Source organism: Apodemus sylvaticus, chromosome 4, assembly GCF_947179515.1.
Source record: "Apodemus sylvaticus chromosome 4, mApoSyl1.1, whole genome shotgun sequence".
NCBI lineage: Eukaryota > Metazoa > Chordata > Mammalia > Rodentia > Muridae > Apodemus > Apodemus sylvaticus.
Window position 1 is genome coordinate 56236745 of NC_067475.1, and position 26858 is coordinate 56263602.

The following is a 26858-nucleotide window of genomic DNA, read 5'->3' on the forward strand; positions in this document are numbered from 1 at the left end:
ACTGCCTGGGCTATATGAGACTCTGTTTTAAAAAACAAAAGGAAAACCAAACAACAATAAAAGAAGTGAGTTACAAGGAGAGGAGGAGGAGGAGCGTAAGGACGAGAGCTTTCGTGGAGCAGAAGAACTCGCATGCTCAGAACACTCTCAGGAACCTTCTAGGGCCTCCTCCATCCCCTTCTCCACCCCTTCTTTGTCCTCCTCCCCGTCCCAAATAGCAGCCCCTCCCTCCTGTTTTCATCACATCTATATTCTGTTACCTTCTCCTGTTTTCCATCCCTGCCCCTTTAGGCTCCTTCCTCTCTCCCAGCCCCGTCTGCCAGGCGTATATCACTATCATATGGTTTCTAGTTGTATCTATTTTTCCTACAAATTTCATAATTTTATTCTTCTATACAGTGGGATAAAATTCCACCTTGTATTTATGCCACATTCTCTACATCCATTCATGTTGATGGACATCTAGGCTGGTCCCGCAGGTTGCCTGTTTTGAATAGTGTAGTTCTCACCATGGATATGCAGGTGTCTCCTTGGATGCTGGCTTGGAATCCTCTGAGTACAGAGTGCTATAGCTGGATCACAGGCAATTCCATATGCAGATTTCTGAGGATCCTCCATTCGGAGTTCCTTCATGGTTGTGCTAGTTTGCATTCCCACTAGTACTGTGTAAAGGTCCCTCTTTCCCTATCTCTTCTCCAGTACTTGTTGTCATTTGTTTTCCTTTTCTTCCCTAAAATGTGTGTGTGTGTGTGTGTGTGTGTGTGTGTAAACCAAAGTACAGTGTCTGTGGAGGCCACCAGTATTGGTTTTGGGAACAAATCTGAGCCCTATGCAAGAGTCGTCTGTACTTAACCTCTCTGAGCCATACTTCCAGCTGCATTGTTTGTTTTCTTGATGATAGTTCTGACTGGGGTGAGAGGAAATCCCAGAACAGTTTTAATTTGCATTTCCCTGATGCCAAGGATGTTAAACCACTTGTGTTGGCCATTGTGTTTCTTCCCCAGAGAACTAATTTACCAGTCCTTTTGTTGGATGATTTTTAAATTATTTAACTTTTAGACTTCCATTTGTAGATTCAAGACATTAATTTCTTATCAGCTGGCCATCACTTCCCTCTGCTGATGACTTCTGTTACCAAGTAGGAGCTGTGTTATTTACTCTTCTGTGGGTGCGATAAAATATCATGACCAAGGGAAGCTTTAGAAGAATTTGTCTTGGTTTACAGCTCCAGAAGGTTGGAACCAAATGGCAGGAGCAGGAATAGGAAACTGGCCAATCACATTTTCATCACACACACACACACACACACACACACACACACACACACACACACACAGAGTAACTTTTTTGTATGCCAAATAGTGAACTTGACAAGAAGAAATCAGGGGGAAGATCCTATTCACAGTAGCTTCACAAATAAAAGCAAAAATAAACTATGAATAAACTTAACCAAGGAAGTAAAGAATCTTCTTAATGAAACCTTCAAAACACAGAAGAAAGAAATTTAAGAAGCTACTAGAAGAGGGCAGAAGCCCTGTGACCGTGGATTGGCATCACTCATACTGTGAACTCCCAGGACATGGAACCTTGGTGGAGCAGGTTCATCACAGGGGACAGGCTTTGGGGGCTCGTAGTTTCACCCCAATCCTCTCTGCTTGCTCTGCTTCTTCATTGGCCTGAAACTCATTAGGCTTGGCTGCTTGGCAAACAAGCATCAGAGATCTATCTTTCTCCATCTCCCCAGTGGTGAGGTTACAAGCATGAGCTACTGAGCCTCTGAGTGCGGGGGATTGAGCTCATGCCCTCATGCTTGCACGGAAGCACTTTATTGACTGAACTTTCCCCCAGTACCCTGAACGTTTGTCAGGTCTAAGACTGTAATGGAGTCTTCACAGCCTTTTAAGTAGGGATCCTGTAATCTGAAAATAGGAATGATTTAACTTCTTTTCTTGTCTCTATCCCTTTTACTTATTTCTCTTGTGTTGTTGCTCTAGCTAAGACTTTGAGTATTATATTGAATAAGGGTGGGGAACAGGCATCTGTCTTAGTTACTGTTCCGTTGCTGTGAAGAGGAGCCATGACTAAGACAACTCTTATAAAGAGAAAACATTTAATTGGGAGTGTACTGGTTCAGCAGTTAAGTCTGTTATCATCACAGTCGAAGTGTGGCAGTAGGCACAGCATGGTGCTGAAACTGTTGAAAGATCTATCCTGATCCTCAAGCAGAGAGGAAAGAGAAACTGGACCTGTCCTGGCCCATCCCCAGTAACATACTTCCTGCAACAAGCCACACCCACTCCATCAGGGCCACACCCACTCCAACAAGACCACGCCCACTCCAACAAGACCACACGTCCTAATCCTTCTGATCCTTCTCAAATAGTGCCACTGCCTGATGGCTAAGCTTTCCAATGTATGAGTATATAAGGGGTATTCTTACTCTAATTACCAGAGCATACTTGTTCCTTTCCTGAGTTTTAGAGCAAGTACTTTCAGTTCCTCCTCACTTAACATAATACTGCCTATGTTTGTCATATGTCACCTTTATTATATGAGGTGTGTTCCTTATATTATGAGATTCTGCAGGACTTTTATAATGAAGGGATGTTGAACTTTGCCCAAGGCCTTCTCTGTATCTGCTGAGATCTGTGTAGTCTTCACCTACGTTTAAGTAGGGATCTCCTTTAAGCTTATTCACATGCTGAGCTACATCCATCACATATGATGAACTGCTCTTCCAGCCCTGGAATGGAACCAACTTGACCACAGAGCATGACTTTCTTTACGTGCTCTTGAATTCAGATTGCAAGTGTTTTGTTGAGATTTTTGTTTCTGTTATTAAGGATGTTAGCACTTGGTACTTTTATCTTTGACTCTCATGTGACCTTATCAGTATTACTATCTATCTTTAGGAAGAGGAAAGTGAGGTGTGGAGCGGTAAGGACATTTGCCTAAAGACATACCACTGTAGCTGACCTTGGATTCAAGGCCACATGGCCACAAATGTTTTTCCAGAAGCTACACTTTCCCTCCTGGTCACTTTGTAATTCAGGGAGGGGAGTTCTTTTGAATTTTCTCATTTAGACCCACATGTGTTCACTTGACTGTGAACTCCCTGTGGGTGGGGATGACAGTAGTTCTGTCTGTTGTGTCTAGTGCAGACACATAGGAGACATTTAATAAATGGACTTCAGTTGGCCTCATCAGTGCATATACCTAAGTGGAGAACAGAACCCTGTGGTAGGGAACGGGTGCCCTTCGGTCCTGAGCTGTTTCAGTCACTTTCGTGAGTCCCCAGACACACGTCCTCTAGACCAAGGTGATTTGTCCTTGTGTGGTTCCAGGCAGCAAGCACTCGACTCTTATCATGGTCTTTCTTAAGAGCATTTTCTAGATTGTAGCTTGCACCCGCAGATAACCTTTCTTAGCACCATGGGCTGTGGGGCAGTGTTCCAGCATGCACTTGAATGATCTCAGATGGCTGCCAACTGTGTGAACAAATAAAAAAGCAGAGAGCACTAAGGGATCTTTGATTCTTGGCTTTGTGGTCACCCTCCAGTGGGAGGGGTGGTTTCACCTAACACCTGTGGTCATTATCCTTGAAAGGTTGCCACTGGGTCAGGCTGGGCCATTGTGGACATAGAGCTACAATCTATCCTTCCTCCATAACTGAGCTAATGGCCTTGGAGTGCTAGACATTGCAGATGGGACCCGTACCTACTGCAACTGTCTCAAGGGATGGATGGAGGTTGAGACGAAAGAACTAGAAGCAGAGTTGCTCTTATAGAGGAGTGTGGGGATATTTGTTCAAGACACTTGAGACAATGCCAGGCTCCTATTACAGGCCTCCCTGAACCTCCATCTCCTCATCTGCAGCATGTCACACAGGTGTCACCAGATGCTTTCTGATGATTATCAGGGGCGATAGCAAGATCACTCAGTCACACACCTGCTTATTCAAACATTTCCTGAGCACCTCTCACACATCTTACTCAGGGCTGAAGTATGGGTGGAGATATAGCCCAGATGCAGGGTCATCAACTGGTACAGGACCTCTGGCCCGGGCCCATCTGAGCAGTACCTGAAGGGAAGAAAACAAGAAACAAACTTCACCACTTAGTATTGATTTCTGCCCCTTACTTCTCTGACTTTGGGAGCAGAAGGTGCTGTACAGCAGCTGGTGTACCTGTGGCCACCTCTCAGGAGCCTGAGAAGCAGCAGTATCCTGGCTGTCTGAGGACACGTCTGGTGGCTTCGTGAAGGACTGTGCATGAAGGAGGGCATGCCACGGTGGGGATCAGCCCTGGCTCTTGTCCTTATGCCCGTTCAAACATTCCTGTGCCTGGCCTCTTGGGGCCCTCTTTAAGTCACCATAAGCCAAATGTATGAAATTTCAGTTGATAGCCATCTTTCAGAAAGGCTGATGCATCCAGATGCCCTACCTGGCCTCAGCTGTTGCATCTTGCCCTCGCCCCACTCTCCACCCTTGCCAGGCCTTGCTCTCCGTGCAGATGTTTGTCCTGTTAACAGCAGGCACCACCTTCTCTTGTACATCATGCTCCTGAACTGCCTGCCTTCCAATTTGCCCACCTTATCCCGGCTTCATCCTGATTTTCCAGTTCATAGGCCTGGTACGTAATTGTCTCCACAGATGTTAGAGACACAGGCTTTAGTGTCTTTCCTGTCTCAAATCCCTCTTAGGCCAGACAGCATGAATATCTGGCTTCTGACCTGGCCTCCCATAGGACCCTCAACATCTCTGCGTGTGTGTTCTCCCTGGGCCTTCCATATGCAGTCTCAGCTTCCCCTCCTCCTTGAGCTGTCACTGCCATCTTTCCCATATCCCTTCCTGTGGAGCATGCATGCATCTGCCTTTCCTCTGTGTCCTCCCCAGTCTTCCCGCTGTTCCAGTGAGCAGGCAGTTACCACTCACGTTCTCAGCATCATTTCCATTGGACACAGTGTCTCTAGGGATGCCCGTGCCTTCTCTTTTAGTCAGTGCTCTCGGTGGGAACATGGGGTATGGTTGGCCTAGGCTCTAATGTTGAGCTTCCTCCACTGAGGTGACAGATTATACAAGCATTCTTGCTCTCAGATGCCACTTTGACACTAGACCAAGGCCTTTGTGGGAAAATTGGTCTGGGAAGCCAAAATCAGGAGCCCCTTGGACATCAGTAAAGTCTGGCCTAGGGAGGGGGCAAAGAGAAGGGAGGTCCATGGCCTGGTGGGAACAAGCTGTTCAAAGAGCAGAAGGCGGAGCCTGGAACAAGTTCCTGGTAGCGGCCCCACCTGTGTTAGCTCAGAGGTCCCACCAAGAGGGGGACTTGGTGGAAAGGGGCCTGTGTTGACTTTTCCCAGGTTGAAGGCCTGTGTACCCTTCAACGCTAAAGTCTTTAGAATGGTAGACTTTGTAGTTCTTATCAGTGTGGGTCTTAGGCAGTGGAGGTGCTATCTCACTATGTTTGTGAAGTAGTCTGAAGTTGGGGGTGCCTCTGAAGTCTGGGCATCCAGCCAGAAGGAGCCCCGCTTTATAAAGGCTGAGAGGATGGGCACCGGCTAGAGAGGCCATTTCCCGTGGTCCAGAATGAGGTGCTTCGTGCTGCTCCTCGCTACCCTGGCCATCTGTCAGAGCCATGTGGTCACCAGGTGAGCGTTGGATCCTGGGTGGGCAGGGGACTATTCCTCTTCCTGCCCTCAGGTCCCGACTCCAGGGGCATCGCTCTCACTCTTGTGACCCTGAAGACAGGAAGTCAGTCTGGAAGACTTGGGGAGAGGAAAACATGGTTTCTAGAAAGAAAAACAAAGCTACCCAGCATTTGGTTCCAGCTCTATCACCTCTGGGCCTTAGTTTCTTCATCTGCTATGAAATTAGGGTCTTAATAATGCCCATATTTTAGGGCTGTTATGAGACTACATGAATTAATATTTGTAAAATGCTTCAAATAGTGCTAGACCTACTGTGGAATCTATATACACACTCATTAAAATAGATTTCTTGGTATAAGAACTCCTTTAGAGAAGCTTGTAGGTTCTCCAAAAATAACCAGGACATCACCTCTACTGCCATGGGTTAGATGATCTGCGCTTTACAATGAGACTGTTTTTCTGGGAGAGTCCTGGTGTTGCTACCCAACACCATGTGGCATAATGGAGGAACCAGGGCTCAGCCTGGCTGGACTTGCACTCTTGCTGTCCCCACACCCATCCCAGGTGCTCATATGTGTGTTCTGTCAAGGCATGAACACAGAGAAGACTGCATACCTCCTTGGATTGGATCTTTGAAAAGAGGTTGAGTATCTTTGCCAGTGAGGGCCCTCTGACAATGGGTTTTTCTCAAGTCTAAGGTATGCTGGCAGCTATACAAGAGTCAGAGCCGGAGATGAGGACCCTGGTGTGAATTCCAGGCAAGGCTGGCCTCTTGGCATGAGGTAACAGCTGCATTCTGGTTGTAGCTGGTTTTCCTCTGGAAAACAAGGTTCCTAAAACTACTACATGGCATATGTACTTCTGGAATCTCAAGTTGTCTTTTCAACTAGCTCTCAGAGAGGACGACATGATTGTTAGAAGTTATAGGGACTGTGAGATGTACAAAGTTCTAATTTAATGTATGGGGAGAGAAAATGGTCAGATGGTCAAGTACAGAATAAAAAAGTATTGGAAAGGAAGGAATAACTCTATTGTATAAGAAGAAACTGAAGCTAAAGGCATTAGCACCACTGCTCCCCAAAGTGAGGATCACAGGGCTCTGGCAGCCTCCCAGTGGAAGTTCAGAGGAGTTGGAGAATCTCCTGGTGGCAGATCGGGGGCTGTGGGAGTTTTCGGGGTGCCAGGGAACATGGCAGAGTCAGGTTCTGCAGCTTCCTCTCTTGATCTTTTCCTTCCCAGTTGAATTGCCTTCACTATCCCAAAGCTAAACTGGGCCAAGAGGTCCCATTTGGTGTCCTGCTCATGCTGAGGAGGTTTGAAGAATTTCCAGCCACTTTAGTGAAAACACTATTCAGAGAAGAGAAAAGCGATTGGCAAAAGGTGGTATCATTGCCGGAAGCAGGTGCCATTGCATAGGAGACATCCTTATCTCTGCATAGAGAGTTCCTTCTTACTGTGGGACCTCTGGGCTTTGGGCAGTGTACAGCACAGTAAGGTCACAGGGAGAAGTTGGTGATGGTTTTCTTAGTATCTTTCAAACCAGGAGTAACAAAACTTACTACTTAAGGAGTCATGAAACAAATGTAGCGAGTCTCTACCACAGTGAAAAAGAAAAGTAACAAGAAACATCAGGGCATTGGATTTAATGACGCTAGACAGTGACCTGTAAAGCAACAGGGAAGCCATTATTTCACTTTGGCTTATGGTTTTTAAAGTTGGAAAATCGCTGGTACGGCTAGTGGATTGCTGGCCAGAGACAGAACTGGGACCGAGTGCGGGGATGGTTTATTGAGCCAGGTCTTCTTCCTTCTTGTGACTTCACCTCACCTCCTCAGGATCCCTCTGCACAAAGGGAAGTCTCTGCGGAACACCCTGAAGGAGCAAGGACTGCTGGAGGACTTTCTGAGGGGACACCAGGATGAGTTCAGCGAGAAGAACTCCCATATCGGGGTGGTGGCCAGTGAGCCTCTGATCAACTATCTAGATGTGAGTGCCTCTGCAGACCTTCTCAGGCATGAATTCTAACGTTCCCAGGCTCTGCCTTGCCAGAGCATTCCTCCTTTCAGGAATTATGGAGTCTGTGGGGCATGGAGGACACCTCCTTGCTGCCAGTAGCTCTACCACGGGTCAGCAGAGCCAGCAAAGGCAGCCCTCTGGTCCTCAGGGCTCCAAACGCCTTGCTGGATGGGTCTGAGGTCAGATGACCTTCATCAGACAGCCTGCTTCCCGGGATCAGGGAAACACATCTCAGTGTGTGGTCATCAGACCCAGAGACAGATGCCCGGTCTTTAGCTTCGAAGGCATGGGTTCTATTTTCTCTTCTTTGCACCCAGGCAAGGATACCATTGTGTGCTTTTCCTTTCTGGAGTCTGTCCCCCACCCATAACTCATTGCACTAAACAGCCAATACTTTTATGCCTGTGCTTTCATTTCTACATCTAGGTCACAGTCCTGCCCCAGCCTCCAGAGAGCAGCAGGTAGAGTGGAAGCTTGAACGGGCTCCTGGGACTCTGCTCTCAGCAGGTCTATGGCTAGCTTCTTCCTGCCTTGGCAGGGTAACCTGGTCTCTTCCCCAGTCAGGACTTCAGTTCTGGCACACGGTGTGCTTTTGAGCTGATTTCAGTACTGCTGTATGGGCCTGAGGTGGGAAGTGCAGAAGACTCTGAGATGAAGAGACCTTCTCTGTGGAGTGGGTACCATTTTTCCTTTTCTCTCCTTGATGCTCCTCTCCCCAGGTCTCTGAGTAGGAACGCAGGACTCACAGGCATCTACCTGTTCCCCGCATCAGCTCTTCCCCAGTGTTCCCTACCCCTGATTACACCTCTGACCCAGAGCTGTCTGTTCTCAGAGTGAGTACTTTGGCACGATCTACATTGGAACGCCACCCCAGGAGTTCACCGTGGTGTTTGACACAGGCTCCTCAGAACTCTGGGTACCCTCTGTCTACTGCAGCAGCAAAGTCTGCCGTGAGTGACTTCCCACTCTGCCCACCCCTCTTGTCCCTTCCTTTTCTGTCCCCCAGATGAGGAAATGGAGGTCCAGAGAGGAGAAGGGTCTCGACTAAAGCTACTGAGATAACAGAAAATGGTCTTGGAAAACCCCCACTTGGGTTTTCTTCTCTTTGTGTTTGGAATTACACACGCAGGGCGTTGGGGTTGGAGGTTGGCTTTCTTGGCTAAACTATGGGACCAGATTCTATATTTTTCACAGAGAGAATGGCTGATCCATAGCTGTGCTCTTACAAGGCCTAGCGAGGGTTTCCACCTTGGCTGAGAATGTTGAGGACAAGAGGACACCGAGGAGCCACTAATTTGAGTCTTTGTTGTAGGAAACCACCACCGCTTTGACCCATCCAAGTCCTTCACCTTCCAGAACCTGAGCAAGCCGCTGTTTGTCCAGTATGGTACGGGCAGAGTGGAGGGCTTCCTGGCCTATGACACTGTCACAGTAAGTGAGGTGGCAGCAGCTTGGGCTTCCCCGAAGTTTCCCTGCAACCGTCTCTCCCAGAAGACGCTCCAGTTTCAATGGGTTGTGCCTCTGGGAAATGAGGATCCCTTGGGTCCTGTCTGCTGGGTGGCTCTGAGAGGGGTTCCCACTGGTACCCATTTGTGTGAAAATCCCTTCCTTCCTCCATTGCTTGCTCTGTGACGGCTCTCAGAGCTCCACTCAAATGCTTCCCCAGTTCCTGGTGTTCATGTTCCTATCTTGGCCAGACTTCTGGACTTGGGTCACTTGACTCCACACATGTTCTGTATATGGCCCTATAACTTGTATAAACCTTTCCTTTGATCTGTTCTACCCCAGCCTTTGCTTCTCTTCAGAGTGTTACTCTATCAGCAAGCTCTCTCCAGCATCCTATAAAGTCACACGCTGCCTACGGCCTACCCTGATTTGTTTTTCTTCTGAGGGCTCATTGAACCGGATATGTTCTATATCACTGCTTTGTAAAATCCACGATTGGCCTTTCCTGTTGGATAAAAGATTCCCCAAGGCAGGGACTTTCTTTTATCCATTGCTCTATCCTCAAACCCTTATACATGGCATGTCAGAGCTTCTCAATAATAGTTTGTTGGCTCAAAGGAGAAAATTGAGTTATTCCTTAGTACTTAGCCATGGTTCATTTATTCATACCAAGAATGCTTGCTCTAAGAAAGATATAGTGGGGGACAAGTGGAGAGAGGACCTGCTTGCCTTGTGCTTTCTAGCAAAAGGTGCTCAGGTGGCCTTGTGAGAGCAAGGGCTATACAAAAGGCCAGTCAGGTGGCTTTGAATGTGCTGAGTAAGGTATGAGGAAAATCAAACTAGAATGTGTGGAAGAATGCTTTGGTGGGCACAGCTGCCCGTGGCAAACTGGAACACAAGCGATACACTTCTGGAAGCTAGGCCAGAGATGATCTGGGGTCAGCACTGCAGACGAGCTGATTGCAAAAACCCTGGGACAGGGAGGAGCTGAAGCAGCTCAGGAAGGGGACAGAGGCCAGCATTGGGGCGGGGCAACCGGGAGCTAAGGGGCGAGAATGAGAAAAGTCGTGAGAGGCAGGACCCGGAGCGATGATTCCTGCTTCAGTTCCGCCTCTACCAAGATGCCTCAGGCAGGTGTAGCCTGTGTGGCAGGTTTGATCTCACACTTTAAACTTCACATTTGCTGCCCTGTGTGGAGACTAATTAATTTAACGGGACAGAACAAAGGCAGGAGACCTGCTTCAGCCCTTTGTGTGGCCCAGAACACACATCTATCCTCTAGGGAAATGGGCAAATGAAAACATTTTCTTTAGCATGGTACCAATAACTCTTCAGTAAACAGACATCCAGTGAATGTTCAAAGGTTGTTCAGCTAAAGCTTAGGCACTTATCGGAGATGCAGGCATTAGCATTCTATCTGTCAGATAAGGGCCTGGGGCCTGGAGAGGAACTTATTCAAGCTCAGTCAGCAAGTGACTGAATAGGGAACCACATGGCACCTGCTTTGCCCATGGGAGGACCACGGGAGAGGACCACAGCTCAAAGGTGCAGCTGTTTCTGCAGGCAGCCTTAGAACAATCGTCAGCCCACTTCCTTTCAGCTTGTGCCCGACGTGAGACCTGTGTCTGCACCAACACTGTCTCCTCTTTCCCTTCCAGTCTCATCTGAGCAGTTCTTCAAAAGCAAGCAGAAAACATGGAGGGCTCAGCCCACTCCAGTCTCTTAAGCTAAAGCTAACCCCGTGTAATCTATCCAAGTGAAGACAGGAGGGTGAGGGCTGGCGTTCTGACACTGGCCTGTGACCCCAGACTGGCTGCCCCCTCCCTGGGATCCTTCCTCACTGGCTGCAGAAGCTCACAGGTGGAAATCATCACGATAACTTCTTTTTCCCTCTTTCCAGGTCTCTGATATCGTAGTTTCCCACCAGACTGTGGGCCTGAGTACCCAGGAGCCAGGTGACATCTTCGCCTACTCTCCGTTCGATGGCATCCTGGGCCTGGCCTACCCTACTTTTGCCTCCAAGTACTCAGTACCCATATTTGACAACATGATGAACAGGCACCTGGTGGCCCAAGACCTGTTCTCCATTTACATGAGCAGGTAGGAGCTGGTCCCACCAAGGGCCTGACTGATTTCTGGCAAGCCCTGTTGGCAGAGGTGAATGTCTGTCTGTCCTTTGGAGACACTACTTGCTAAGGTACCAAACTATCCAAACTATCTCTATCCTGGTTTCCAAGCGCCTCTGTCCTTCTGTCCAAAGATCTTACTGGAATCATTCCTGCAACCAGAGTTTACTGGGCCAAAGATGAGATGATTTTCATTTTACACCCCCATCCCCCACAAAATGCTAAGCCCTTGCTGGAGATGTGTTAGAGAGCTTGCACGTGCTAGGCCCCAGGTTCAATCCCTGGCACTACAAATAACAACAACAAAAACAAGGCCTGTTTCCGTCTCTAGATAAGGGTTTTTAACCCGTTCTTCCAAAGAGACAGGATATCCAGAATCATTGTCAATGATTTTGAGATCCTCAGTCCTAAAGAGTTCAGGGTTCTCTGCTACCAGAGAGAGAAAAGGAGGATTGCTTATTCAGGAATTTGTGTCGGAGCCAGGCCTCCGATCTCAGGGAGCCTGCTACAGTGTTGCTACTTTATTTTCCTGCTCCTTATGATGACCTAGTTCCTCTTAGACTTGGGCTATGTGGTTATACAAGGAGAAAGAGACCACCCCCAGGAGAAGAAGCTGAGGAGAGAGGACCCCAGGGAAAGAGTAAGGTGGTGCATTTCATTCATGCATGCGTTTAGATAGTCATTCGTTCACTCATTCATTCATTCATTCATTCACTCATTCATTCATTCGTGTATTCCATGAATATGAGGAGGTTAGGCCAGGACATGGATATATACATAAGCCAACAAGACAAGCTGAAAGATACATTTTAGCAAGGGAAAGAGACAGCATACAGCTACTCACATTGTAATCAAGCAGTTGTGAGAAGGGTGTCCCAGCAAAGGGCGGGGCATCTGGGTGCCTTAGAGCATGGGCTGTCCAGTCTGACATGTGTGTATGCCTGTGTGTGTGTGTGAACATGCACACAGGACAAGGCAGGACATGATTCACTGATGATGAGTGGGAATTATCAAGGCGAGGGGCAGAGAGCCAGTGTGATTTAGGCAGCGGGTTCTATGCTCTAGAACCTGGATGTGGGAAGGGCTCACTTTGTAGGAGGTGGACCAGCGTGGATAGAGGGGACTGTGCATAAGTGTGTCCCTCTAAGCAGTACGCATGCAACTGTGTCCCCGAGGGAGCAGAAGGGACTGGGAGGCAATTTTAATCCAAAGTGTGGGGCCTGGTTGAAGACGACTTTTCTATTGGCCTGGGATGGGGATTCAAGGGGGGTGCTGGGAGGGTCTGAGGATAGCCTAGCAGAACCTGGGGGTCCCCTGACCTGTGTGGTGACTCCCTCCCTCCCCCATGGCAGTGCTGAATCCTGACTGTGAGGCTGAGAGGAGCAGGAAACTGCAGCCGGGAGTCATGGTGAAGCCTGCCGGAGGGAGAGGCTACTGAGGTTGCTGGGTTGGGTGGGAGAGAGGCAGTGAAAGGCCTCTAGGTCTCCACCCATCTGCCTGGGGATGGGACTGACCACTCTTCCCCAGCACGGGTGTCTGGTGCTACAGAGAGGCCTTTCTTGGTTCCAGGAATGACCAAGGGAGCATGCTCACGCTGGGGGCCATCGACCAGTCCTACTTCACAGGCTCACTGCACTGGGTGCCGGTGACAGTGCAGGGATATTGGCAGTTCACAGTGGACAGGTAGGTGAGCGGAACCTTGCACAGACCCCTGCTAGAGGCTTGCTCTTGGTGTGTGGATATGGAGGCTCCGGTGACACACTACAGGGCCGGGAAGAGTTGTACCCAGTAGCTCTGACTGCTCGCTGGGATGCCAGCATCCTCTGCAAGTGGTTATGCTATATCCAGCCTTGCACTGCCTGCCTCTTGCCTGGAGGCACTGTGCTGAGTGGTCCTATGGATGTCTCTTTGGTCGCCACTGAGCCTGTAGGAGGTGGGTGCCGTTATTGCTCTCAGTGTGCAGGTTATAGACTTTTGATTTGGACCTCTTGACTATCCTCCGAGGAAGCTGATTCATGGAATACTCATGGACCCGTTTTGTTCATGAGAAGCTCATGTATGTACAAACGGTCGGAGACTTATCTGAGACAGGTATCACGTACCTGGCAGAGAAAATGTGAAACTGGATCTTTAGGCAACTAGTGAGTCTTCAGCCCACCCACGGAATGGCGTGCAGGTGGATAGTTTTGTTGTTACTGGAATCCTTGCAATTTGAGCTCTTTTCAATTTAGCCACCAACTGAGGGGAAATAGTTCAGTCTGTGATCTTGGGAAGTTTTGGTGGTTCTAAGAAGAGGTTCAAAAGAGGGATTTGGACTTCCCCCCTTCCTTGGGGATCCTGACAGCGGCAGGAAGGAGCCAGGGCTAGAAACCTGGGTATAGGTTGGTACCTGAGGCCCTTCCGTTTAATCTTCCAGGATCACAATCAATGATGAAGTGGTGGCTTGCCAAGGGGGCTGCCCTGCCGTGCTGGACACAGGCACCGCCCTGCTGACGGGGCCTGGTAGAGACATCCTCAATATCCAGCAGGCCATTGGCGCTGTGCAGGGCCATTATGACCAGGTAAGGTCAGGCTTACTTCCAGAAAACTCCCCAAATCAAGAGACCCTTTCCACTCAGAAGAAATGTTGAAGGAGAACGTTGGGTGAGCCTATGTAAACGTGGCCAGTGCTTCCCTTCCAGCTTTGGTCTGTCCTTGCTGTGGGAGCTTTGTGCTTCCTCTGCACAGTGGATCTCATCTGTTTCCTGGTCCTCTGAGAGGCTAAACCTTTTGTGACTCACTAACCTTTGCTGTGCCTTCTTGTTCTACCTGATCCATCGCTACCACCAGTGCACCCCTCTCCCCTTTTCCTGAGATACTTGTACACACCCTGACTGGTCCTATAAGGAAGACACAGAAGTTGTTCCATGTTGGGGTCTGTCCCTGTGTCGCTGAAAGCTGATACATCTATCAGCTATGTTTTGAGACCCCACCCCATTTGGACAACCTCCATTTCCCTCTGAGAAGAGTCACACAGTGTGGAGGAAGGAGTTCTGCACCATCAGTGCTTCTCTTGATAAACGACATTCCTTTTGCTTCTCTTAGTTTCACATCGACTGCTGGAGGCTGGACATCATGCCCACTGTTGTTTTTGAGATCCATGGTAGGGAGTTCCCACTGCCACCCTCTGCCTACACCAACCAGGTATGCACTTCCAGAGATGCTCTGGGTCCATCTAGCGTCCCTTCCCCTGGGACTCTGATGAAGACTAATGGCATGGGCCAGACCAAGAGTACAAGGCCTCTTGAATGGGTCGTATTGATTATCATTGGGATTCTTTCTGCGACCACTCTAGAGTCTTCCTGAAAAACAGAAAACAGGAAGGACAGAGTGCCAAGGGCTTGGAGAAAGGATATAGATTGGATCTAAACTGCCCATCAGGGCCTCTATCCACAGTTCAAGCTTCCAAGCCCTGGTAGCTTAGAATTCTGTCTAGGGTTTCTTTATCTCTTTTTGGCTATTGTGGGACTGCTGGTCTCAATGTGGCCTGCTCCTGAGTACCATAGACTAATGACGATTAGGGTGATGGATGCTGAGAGTCTGATGGTAAGGGGTGGAAATGTGGGGTACAGTACATGGGGCCAGGACTCAGAGTCACAGGGCCTCACCAAATCACCTCAGATTAAGTCAATTTAATTTTCTTAAGATCTATTCATTTATTTAAGCCTTTAATCCCAGTATGTGGAAGTCAGAGACAAGAGGATTTCTGTGAGCTTGAGGCCAGCCTGGTCTACATAGTGAGCTCCAGGATAGCCAGGACTATATATAGAAAGACACTGTCTCAAAAAAACAAACAAACAAACAAACAAACAAAAAAACAAAAAAAAAACAAAAAAACCAAAAAAAACAAAAAAACAAAAAACGAAATTTTAATTTTTTCTTTATTTTTGTTTATCTGAGTATTTTGCCCACATGCATGTATACATAGTATGTGAGCCTAGTGCCCATGGGGGTCAGAATAGGATGTCAGACCTCTTGCAACTAGAGTCACCAATGGTTGTGAGCCATCATGTGGGTGTTGGAGACTGGGTCTTCTAGAAAAGCAACAAGTGCCTGGTAACCCCTGAGCCCTCTCTCCAGTTCATTGTTTTTAATTTTAATTGTTTTTTGTTTGTGTGTGTGTGTGTGTGTGTGTGTGTGTGTGTGTGTGTGTAGAGGGTATATGCACGTGAATGCAGTTGCCTAAGACGCCAGAAGAGGGCATAAGACCCCCTGGAGCTGCCCAATGTAGGTGCTGGGACCTCTGGTCCTCTGCAAGAAGCGAGCCTGGTAACTGCTGAGCAGTCTCCTCAGGCCCTGCTTTCTCCATCTGTTGAGTGTGAGGACTCTCATTGTCTTTGCTTACCTGGGAAGGCGATCTCAGGACGCAATGAGACAACAGACAGTGACTGAGTGTCGGGGTAGAGAACTCTTGCCATTGAATCCGACCTCATGGCACTCCTGCTTCGTCCAGTTCCAGGGCTCCTGCACCAGCGGCTTCAAGCAGGGCTCCCAGATGTGGATCCTTGGGGATGTTTTCATTCGGGAGTTCTACAGTGTGTTTGACAGGGCCAACAATCGTGTCGGGCTGGCCAAGGCTGTCTGATAATACAAGTACACACACACACACACACACACACACACACACACACACACACTTTATGAAGTGGAACATTCCCAATAAACACTGCATTTCCTCAAAGACTGTTTTCTTTTGTTTTCAAGGGCTCTGCATCAATATGAGATTGGGCTGTGCCTGCAACGTGGGCAGAGCCGTGGCTGCATGAACTGGGGAGGGATGGGAATGCGGTTGCTGGGTAGCAACTTTTACGAAGGGGATGACTATTTTGCACTGAGATGGAGGAGACTAGGTGTTGTCCACCTGTCTTTCCACTCTAGAACTTTCTAGAAAATGGTATCTGAGGAGTAGAGTACGGTGTTAGGGTTCAGTAGACAACACTCAGCCCATGGAGAGGATGACTCCAGTACACGAAGAGTAGGATTTCATTCCTGTTGCAGACATGGACCAGAGATGCAAAATATCTTGGAAGAGCCCAGGGTTATAAATTGCTGTTTAGGGCAGTGGTGGTACACACCTTTAATCCCAGCACTTGGGAGGCAAAAGCAGGTGGATTTCTGAGTTTAAGGCCAGCCTGGTCTACAGAGCGAGTTTCAGGACAGCCAGGGCTACACAGAGAAACCCGGTCTTGAAAAACCAAAACCAAAACCAAAACAACAATAACAAAAAATTGCTGTTTATCTTGGGTGGTTAGGAACCTGGACACTGTCCCATTCTTTCTTAGGGTCACAAGTGACAATCAGTGCTCAGGTATAGACAATCATGTTGGTCTGCTTTGAGGCTGGTAGTTGAGGCCAGGTGCCAGCAGTCAAGTCCCCATCAAGGACTGGGTATCAAGAAGATGGAGGGCCTCCACCCTCAGCCTTGCACATTCTTCTTAAAGGATGGTTCTGGAGAGCCAGACCTCACAGAGTGAGAGCAGGGGATTGAAGGTTCTGTTTTTCCCTCAGTCACCCTGGGGCACAGGCAGACAGGCTTCCAGGGTAGATCTCTGGAGCTCCGGGTCTGTGCTGACTCTGTAGAAAGTACTCTTCTAGGCTCGCACACATGTGCATCTATGCCCCTTTCTCGTTTTCTTTGCATGTGCGTGTGCTTGTCTGTGTGTGCGTGTGTGTGTGTGTGCAGGAGCACATGTGGAAGTCAGAGGACAGCCTTGAGCATTGTCCTCAGGCACACTGTCCACCTCTCTGAGGCAGGATTTCTCATTGCCCCGCCTGGAGCTCACCAGCAAGACTACACTGGCTGACTAAGGTCTTCAGGGATTCTCCTGTCTCTGCCTCAGTGCAGGACTTACAGGTTTGTACCAACATGCCCAGCATCTTTACATGGGCTCTGGGGCCCACACTCAGGTCCTCATGCTTGCAGAGCAAGTGCCTTGCTGGCTAAGCCATCTCCTAAGCCCTGGTACTGCATTCATTTGACGGGCTTTCCCCTAGGATGATCATGGGAGCCCAGACTCCCGCTATCAGCCTTTTATAGTCACAGTGTTATCACATAGCGACACTGAAGGGTTAGACGTGGTGGTACTTATGGAGTTGACTCACTTCCTCCTGAAAGACCCACTTTGTCTTGACCACTGGCTGGTCCTGCAAATGGGGGAGGAGCTATAAGACAAGCAGTGTCTCAGGGGCTGGAAGCTCCTGGCTTGGCAATGATACTTCAGGGGAGATTAAAGCGGGCAGTGGTGGTCATAGTGGAATGTTATCACATTATTATTATTATTATTATTATTATTATTATTATTATTATTGGGTCTTTCTCAGCATTATCAAGATGAAGGGCCAGGGTAATGGGGTCTTTAGAGGGGCAGCTGTGGCCTCTAATAGCAAAAGCACAGAACTGGGCTATGGGAGTGAGGCATTGGAGGAATGACTCCAGCTATATCTCTGGGGAGCTGAGAGTCTGGGGTGGCTTGGGGCAGAGGTCATGAGACTATAAAGGGGTTTCAGGACAGGGGGTGGTGGCTGCAGTGGTCAGGTCCTGGTCTCTGAGTCCCAGGGAGCCAGGAAAGCAAAGTTATTGCTAAGAAGGAGTAAGATCTAGCTTCTCTCAGTCTTACTCTTCACAGATCAATACTGTCTATTTGTGAAGAGTGAGACAGAATTGGGCCACGGTCATTATTTTCAGCCTTTGCATAGACTTCTTTTAAAAAAGCAAAAGATTTATTGGATACGCTTATAAAAATCTTGTTATGCACTTTAAAGGTTTACATTTAACAATTGTATTTTAAACACTCAAGCCTTATTTGGAGACCATGGAGAGAGTCTAAATGTGGTGACTGTCATAAATGCAAGGCTTAGGTAGGACAGCACCACCCCGTAGTGCTCTCCTAGCCCTGGCGGTCTTCCCTGTTGTGAGCTGTTGGTGAGGATACGCCTGGTGTAGCATCCTCATCCTGGCCTTCTCTGGTTATGAGCTGCAAGGCGAGCTGTGGCCTTGATTCTTCTGTGGACTCAGGCCAGTGCTCTCCCTGTAATGTTCTCCATGTTAGCATCTTATGGAAGCATTCCAGTCATTACCAGATCTCAGATCTAACTGCCTGTCTTCAGTTATTAACCAGGCGGGTGTTTAGTTTCGATCACGTGGGTGGGAGGAGCACTAGTTGCCTTTAGAGAATTACTATTTACAAAGGGTCTCCTGAGTGCTGGGCCTGGACCCAACTTTTCAGGGGTTCTGCTAGGGGTGAATGAAGAAACCACCAGCACATCTAAGTGCGGTGTGGCCTGGGGCCAGGGCAGGAGATGCTCTGCAGGGCTGGGCTGGCACACAAACACACTGTGTCTGGTGGTGGACCAGGGCAAGGTGAGAACTGCAGAGGGCCCTGGGTGGCGGTGGCGTGCAGCCTCACCCGGCACCCAGTCAGGGCTTTGGGCCCCATTCTATGCTTCTCCTTATCTCTCACCTTTAGCTCTCCTCATTCTTCAGACCAACTTAAATATCATCTGCTCTAGGAGGGCGCCCTGATCTGCCACTCAGCAGTGCCATTTAAAACAGAACATCTGAGTCAGGCACCCATCTCTGGAGATGCTGCAGGACAGTGGGGGTCTGTCTCCTCTGAATCCCTGCTGTGTAGTAGGGTAGAGCTCCTGGCACAACACTGAGGCTCAGTCCCTGTGGGCAGCTGTGCCTTTGTAACATGAGTGAGAACAGCTCCGATAAGATGGCATGAGGAATGAGTGTGAGAAACACGTGTACACACACAGACAGACACACACACAGACACACACACATACACACACATATACATACACATACACAAACATACAGATACACACACAGACACATACACACAGACAATCCCCACAGACATATACAAGACACATACAGACGTACAGATACACACACAGACACACCCACAGACATACCCACAGACACATCAACATACCCACAGACACATCAACAGACACACATACACAGATACAGATACATACACACACACACACACAGATACAGATATACATCCACACCCACATCCACAGATACACTCATAAACACACAGACACACACAGACATACACACACAGATATACACAGACACACAGACATACCACACATAGACACACACATATACAGACACACACAGACACACAAACACACAAAGACACACCCAGACATGCACAGACACAGACATACAATACACACACACACACACACACACCCCTCAGGCCTCATGCCCTTTTCCAGCCCCTCTGCCTCCCCTCACTCACTCCTTGCCAGTTCTCATCCTAACAAGAGGAAGAGTTAGCCTAGGAGCCGCTTGGAAGGGAAGCCTTTGAAATGGAAATGTTATGACAAAATGATGGATTGTTTTCCTGGAGCTGTGCAGCTTGTTTCTTCTTAGTGGCAGAAGGGAAAACAGAATAGACAGGGATGGCAGAGGCTTCACCATGGACAGGGATGGCAGAGGCTTCACCATGGACAGGGATGGCAGAGGCTTCGCCATGGTGGAGTCCAGAATGGTACACAGCTCCATGATACCGTACTGGGAGCAGGCAGTGAGGCCTCAGGAGGGTGAGGGCAGCTGAGGAATGAGGCCGGCTGCTGTCAGGGAGCTCTGCTCACCCCTGAGGGCCACGCCATGCAGCAGCTGTGGGGAGAGCACAGTGCCCACGCGAGAGGGACATCCGGACTGTCCATCGGCCTGTGTCATTCCCAGCCTCACACAGATGCCTCTGCCATCATCCCTGCTGTCCCCTAGGCATGCTGTGGTCCTTGCCTTCTCTGCCTTCACGTGCTCCTCATCCTTCAAGCCAGCTTGAGTGTCACCTCCTCTGAGAAGGTGCCCAACCCCCCCTTTCCCAAATCTCAGGAATAATCCATGGCTGAGTCCTACCCCCAGGTTGTTACTTGTCCTTTTAGAATGGGACACACTGCTCTAGGCACTGCGTCCATTAGTGAACACACAGAAAGGCCCTCCCTGTACAGGGGGCGTGGTCTTCTGTATTTTGCAGACGCGCAGACAAATAGATGCATGTGGGAGGTCCTTGTCGCGTGTGGTTTAATTCTCAGTGCTGCAAACTAGACAAAAGAAAACAGCCCAAATCAAGCAAACAGGAAGTGCATGTTATTGTTGTTTTATAAAAAGATAAGGGAGAGAAGGAATATATTTGGTGGATGCGCAGTCAGGTGTCGGGGAAGGGGGCGCCTCTGCGGGCCCTGCTGAGGTGTCCCTTCCCCCTGAGGGACCAGACACATGATGGTATAATATAGAATGGAGATTATTCAGGGAATGGGGAGGGGAGGGGAGGGAGGAGAGTCAGAGAAAGGCAGAGAGAGAGAGAGAGAGAGAGAGAGAGAGAGAGAGAGAGAGAGAGAGAGAGGAGTAGGTTGGCTATGAGCATGTGGAGAGGTGGGAGGGAAGTGAATGGAGAGAAGGGGGACAGGAGAGGGAAGAAGGGGCAGGAGAGGGAGGAGGGGCAGGAGAGGGAAGAAGGGGCAGGAGAGGGAGGAGGGGCAGGAGAGGGAGGAGGGGGCAGGAGAGGGAGGAGGGGGCAGGAGAGGGAGGAGGGAGCCGGAGAGGGAGGAGGGGGCAAGCAACCCCTTTTATGGTGAGTCAGGCACACCTGGCTGTTGCCAGGTAACTGTGGGGCGGAGCCTAGACTAAATGCCAACAGTTATCGGTCGGGTTGAGAGGAGACTTTGAACAAGACTGAGAATATTGAGCTTGAAAGTGAGGCCAGAAAGATAGGGTTAATGAGAATGCAAAGATATGAAAAAAACAGTTGGACAAAGATATGAAAGAATGTTAGCAGCGCAGTAAGAGGGAGAGAACCAGTGGGTTGTTAGGTCTCAAACCAGGGTCGAGAGCTCACTGAAATATCCATTAACATATCAAAGTAGACACCAGCTTCTCCCAGCATCCCTCAGTCCCTGTTTGCAGGGACTGGCATCCCCTGATCCCAGCCTAAACTCTTTCAGCCCAGGGGTGGGCTGCCCTTTCCCCAGCCGCCCTTCCCTATATAATCCAGCCATTTTGGTTACCTGGTCCCTTTGCCTACCGTTTATCCTCCTGGCCTCTTGGTCTGGCTCCCCCTTCTCACATGGCTCGGGGTCATGTCCACTCAGGACTCTCCCAGATGTCCCTGCCTCTGGCTATGCTCACCCTTTATCTATAATGAGGTTTCTCCTTTACCACACCTAGGAGCAGTCATGTCTTTCCTATTTTATTTTATTTTATTTTATTTTATTTTATTTTATTTTATTTTATTATTTTTTTCATTCATGGGTAAACATGAATACACTACTTTTTACTTATATTGTCTGACTTTCTAATGAAGGAGAAGTAATTTCTAACTCTTTATAGTGTTTTGGTGTTGGCGTAGAATTGTTCTGTTGAGTGAATAAACAGTCCTCAATTTTCCAGCCTAGGAGGCAGCTCTAGTCCTGGAGCGCCCTCTAGTGACTAGACCAATCTAGAGCATTTTGTTTATACCCTGGGACATTCTTGCCCACTTCAGGTGACTTTGTGGGGCAGTAGTCAAGAAGACAATAGACTTGACTGTCTCTCTCATGCAGAGCAGAGTGGTGGCTTCTTTAGGAGATAGATAAGAAGTCTCTGTCCTCCACCCCTAACTCTGCATATGTCTGGGTAGCCTTTATTTTTCTGTTTTTGATCTCTAGAGTCCTGTCTCTCCAATCTTTCTAGATTGCTGTGATACTGGGATTGTGTGCTGAGCTGAGCTGAGCTGTCCTGGTGAGAATGTGTCTACTGTGTGTGTCTTAAGGGATTCAGGACAGCACTGGCCTTCCAGGCCAGCAGGGAATCCTCCCCAACCCTCCTCAGCATTTACAGTGCTAGCATCTGACCCACTAGACCTATGGGGATTTGGGTGTGGTGCCAGGGCTGGGTCTGAATGAGATGGGTATTTTAGGATTTTCACAGCCTTGAAGAGGTACCGTGACCCTAGCAACTCTTATAAAACAACATTTAATTGGGGCTGACTTACAGTTTCAGAGGTTTAGTCTGTTATGGCAGGAAGCATGGCGGTGTTTAGGCAGACATGGTGCTGGAGAAGAAACTAAGAGTTCTACATCTTGATCTGAAGGCAGCCAGGAGGAGACTGGATCCACATTGGGCAGAGATTGAGCACAGAAGACCTCAAAGCCTGCTCTCACAGTGACCCAACTCTGCCAACAAGTCCATGCCTACCCCAACAAGGCCACACCTCCTGATAGTCCTCCTCCTTATGGGCTACTCATCCAAACACATGAGTCCCTGGGAGCCAAACATATTCAAACCACCACAATGGGAAAACTCATTCCCTTCTTCTTTTTGGTAGAGTTTCACTTCCCTTTTGAGGACTGTGGTGGCCTTCACTGTCTCCTCTGGTATGGGAGATGCATTCTCCAATAGCCATGGTTGAAGCTCTACCCATGGGCTCCAAGTTCAGGCCATGACATGGGAGAACTCCCTTCTTTCCCAGGACTCTGTTTAGCATTAGACTAGAATAACTGTGCCGTCAGAGCTTTCTTCTTAAGGCACATGAGAGGGAACAAGGAGTCTGCAAATAAGCCCGTCTCTAGCTGTGTTCTGTAGAGTTAACCTTACCTCCTCCAGCTTTAAACTGGTGCTAGGACAATCTGAAGGAAATGTCTTTCCCTATAACCCCTAGCCACAACCATAGTCTCCACACCAGATCTCAGGGGCACAGATCTCAGTGCATGTTCCCCATGCATGAGGACTATAAGTAAAGAATAGAGAAAAGTGTTTCCCTGAGTCCACAGGACAGCCAGAAGTCCTCAGCACAGCCAACAGAGGGAGGATAGATTAGGAATCTGGACTCTTTAGAAATTGTCCTTAGCCGAAGAGTCAGAGGAATTGAACATAAGACTCCACATGGACACGCCCATCGCTGGATGCCAGCCTGGCTGGCTGTAGATCTGAACCAGCCTTGGGGGAATTTGTTTGGATTCAAGAGGGACAAGAAGAGCTTCTGCAGCCTGCAGAGGCAAGGCAATCCTTGAGGAGTCTAGTGGCTGTTTGCACATATGTCTCCTGGACATTTTTTTTTTCTGTCAAGTCCTGTATCCTAGAAGAGATGCTTGCTTGGAGTGGCATCCTACAAGAGATGCCCTTCTTTCTCCTCATGTCTGCCAGCCTGTACCAGCAGTCACCTACTGGGACTTACCCACTAGAGCTTCTAACAGCAATCATCCCATGGATCCCAACCTGCCTGGCCTCAGAGAGCAGAGGTCTTCAGGTAGCCAGAGATCCCTGATGTAGGATGGTGGAAAAATGGGCTAGAGAAACCTGTCATCTTTCTCACATAGCTGGCTTGCCTGAGATGGGGGGGTTATATATCCTGTTGTTGGAGTACATTTCTGTCTCATCTGCTCCTTCCTGGGTGTGCCTAGCACCAGGTGCTAAAGCCACAATAAATGCCAAATCACACAGAGATATTTACAGAATATGCCAGTCAGCTTTCTGTTACTGGGGCAAACTACCCCAGAAAACTGACTTACAAGGAGGAAAGGCTTATTTGGGGTGTCCCAGGCTTCTGTCTCTGGTTGGAAAATGTGTTGTTCTGTGGGGAGAAAACATATGATGGTAGGTAGTTTGTAGCAGAGCAAATAAATTCATGTCATAGAAGCTCAGAAACAAAGGCAGAGTGACAGGAAGGTAACAGGATCCCCACATCGGTTTCATGGATACAGCCTGTGACATAACTCCCTCTTGCTAGGCACCTTCTGAAGGTCTCATCAGCTCCCAGGAGTCCCACAGGCAGAGGACCAAACAGTAAACACACGGCCCTCAGGGGGCACTCCAGATCTCAACTCTAGCAAGAAGTAGCAGCTATTGGAAGTTTTCTCCTGGTGACATTTATTGGGAGGTGACATTTTTGGGTTTACATTTTTAATATTCTGTTCCATTGTCCTCCTAGTCGGTTGCAGTGTCCTAGAAAAGCTGGTGATTCTGAAATCAGATTCCATCTGCCGGACTGTTATTTATGCCCACGAGCAGCACAGACATCTCCGTCAGGCCCCGGTGTCCTAGTTGCCGGTCCACACTCTGTGTTTTCCATCCAGCGTGTGCTTCAGAGCCTGGCTCTGGAACAGGGCTTTGAACAGCAAGGAGAGGAGCAGCTGTGGCCTGGGCTCTGAGAACCCCAAGTGCTCCCTTCTCTCGAAATCTAGTTCACCCCCTGGCCAGGGTAGGGCCTGTCTGGCTTCCCTGTCTCTGAAGCCTGCAAAGGCACCCAGATGATATGATGTGACCTCTGTCACCTTAACAGGGATAGCTGGAGGGCCTAAGTGATGTGGTGGGGACAGCTGACTTCTAGTCCTTAAATCCATGTACTGTGCTCTAGCCCCCAAAGTAACTGGATTTGGAGATGAGGCCTTTAAGGTTAAATTGAGGGCAAGAAGGCAGGCCTTCCTCATCTGAGAAGCAGCAGGCGAGGCATTAGACATATGTGTGCACCGAGGAAAAGAGGGCACAGCGAAGGGACACAGCTGAATGCCAGGAAGAGAGGTTTCACCAGAAACCAACCATGGCAGCACGTTGCTCTTAGAGTTCTAACCTCCCAAAGTGTGGTCGGAGCATCCCAGCCTGTGGCATTGTGTTATGGTGGCTTGAGAAGATCCAGCCAGAGGATGCTGGGGGTGACTCCCTCCAGGGAGTTAGCACAGGTTAGCTGTTCAACCCTGCCCTGAGGACTGCCCCTAGGACGTGCCCTTGAAGGTTTCAGCAGCTGGGACTCTCACTGTCATCTGATGTCGTCAGGCCCAGTGTGGGGCTGAGCTCTCCCTTTCCAGTTCTCCAGGCCTTTACCCAGAATGGCAGAGGTGTGTGTGTGTGTGTGTGTGTGTGTGTGTGTGTCTGTGTGTCTTAGTCAGGGTTTCTATTCCTGCACAAACATCATGACCAAGAAGCAAGTTGGGGAGGAAAGGGTTTATTCAGCTTACACTTCCACATTGCTGTTCATCACCAACGGAAGTCAGGACTGGAACTCCAGCAGGTCAGGAAGCAGGAGCTGATACAGAGATCATGGAGGGATGTTCCTTACTGGCTTGTTTCCCCTGGCTTGCTCAGCTTGTTTTCTTATAGAAGCCAGGACCACCAGTCCAGGGATGGCACCACCCACAAGGGGCTGGACCCTTCCCCCCCTTGATCACTAACTGAGACAATGCTCCACAGCTAGATCTCATGGAGGCATTTCCTCAAGGGAGACTCCTTTCTCTGTGATAACTCCAGCTTGTGTCAAGTTGACACACAAAACCAGCCAGTACAAAAAACATCTGGGGTTCAACCCTTGTGCATCAGAGGCTGGGCATCACAGGACTGTCACCTTCTTGGGAGTCTTTGTCTAGTGACTGCTGCCACCATACATGGTCCCTTGAACATTCCTGTTCCATCGCCAGTGCACAGACTCCTACTCCTTCACCAGGACCCACACTTTTGTAGTCACATCTCCTGGCTCTGACTTCCTGTATCCTGTAAGCACCATTGTAATGACATAGAACTCACTGAGATGCTCCAGGCCCTCCCCATCTCCAGAGCCTCAGCTTTGATCACATCTTCAAAGTGTCTTTTGCTATGTGAGACCACACGTAGAGGGTTACAGGGATTGCAATGTGTTCAGTGGGGGAGGGGCTCGCTCAGTCTTGCTGCCCTTTGCCATGCAATTCATATCCAGGCTCCCATCTTGACATCCAAATGGTCCAAGGAGGAGATTTGAGTAGAGACAGAGGCTCCCCAACTGCCTGCCTGTGATCTCCTCCTTGGATGAGATGACAGAGTCAAAGCATTTACCTCCTTCAGAGCCTTCTCTGGGCATGACCGACCCTCTGTGTGGCTGCTGCAGGCCAATCATTAGAATTCCACCTGGTGTCTCCAACATCATTCTGGAACTAAACCGTCACCACTGATCTTCCTCCCTATAAATCCCACCTCACCCACCCTGTCTCTCCATTCTCTGTGAGAGCTGCTTCTATAAGAAGAAGGGGCAGAGTGGGTTTTTAGAGACGACATGGACCAGACTCCATAATATACATGCAGGTGAAGGAACGAACCCCTTTAAAGCCCTGGAGGCTATGGAAGTCCCCTCATGTCCCAGGATGGTCACCTGAGTCCAGTTTGAGGTTTCCATGTGGGCAGGGAACTGGTCACCAAAGCTAGAAATCCCAGATGTGGGTATTGTCTACACACACACACACACACACACACACACACACACACACACAATCTGAGTTTACTGTAGATAGGTATCATGTGTGTGGGATTTCTTGCGCTTAGCGTTGGTACTGTTTGGTTGTAGAAATAAAGTATAAAGTTCAGATAAATCTGAGGATATTAGACTGGGTTCAACTCACTAGGATATGTGATCTTGATCTTTCTAAGTCATGGTTTATAAAATTGGACCTTTCTCAGTCTATGATTATAAAGTTGAATCACACAAGAACTGTGACAATGGTAGTCACAAGGAGACAGCAAGGCATTGAACATGAAAGGGTTTTGTATAGAAAGCAACCACGTCGGAGTGTAGCTACTAATGTAGGAATATGAGCAGGCCAGAAGCTCTCAAGTCC

General features: G+C 48.8%; 1 protein-coding gene across 1 annotated transcript; it reads left to right on the forward strand.

Annotated features, from left to right (window-relative positions):
* Nucleotides 1-5584: 5584 nt before the first annotated feature.
* LOC127682136 (chymosin-like) lies at nt 5585-15858 on the forward strand. The gene is made up of 9 exons (XM_052178534.1): nt 5585-5646; nt 7482-7632; nt 8495-8612; nt 8975-9093; nt 11009-11208; nt 12804-12917; nt 13651-13795; nt 14319-14417; nt 15727-15858. Exons 1-9 carry the CDS (start codon nt 5585-5587, stop codon nt 15856-15858), a joined length of 1140 nt encoding a protein of 379 aa, XP_052034494.1.
* Nucleotides 15859-26858: the final 11000 nt, after the last annotated feature.

Excerpts from the sequence above, each read along its gene's own strand:
- LOC127682136 (XM_052178534.1), top strand. The coding sequence starts at position 5,585 with ATGAGGTGCTTCGTGCTGCTCCTCGCTACCCTGGCCATCTGTCAGAGC. Across the intron at positions 9,094-11,008 it reads TGGCCTATGACACTGTCACA|GTCTCTGATATCGTAGTTTC; the intron begins GTAAGTGAGGTG and ends CCCTCTTTCCAG. Across the intron at positions 11,209-12,803 it reads TTCTCCATTTACATGAGCAG|GAATGACCAAGGGAGCATGC; the intron begins GTAGGAGCTGGT and ends TCTTGGTTCCAG.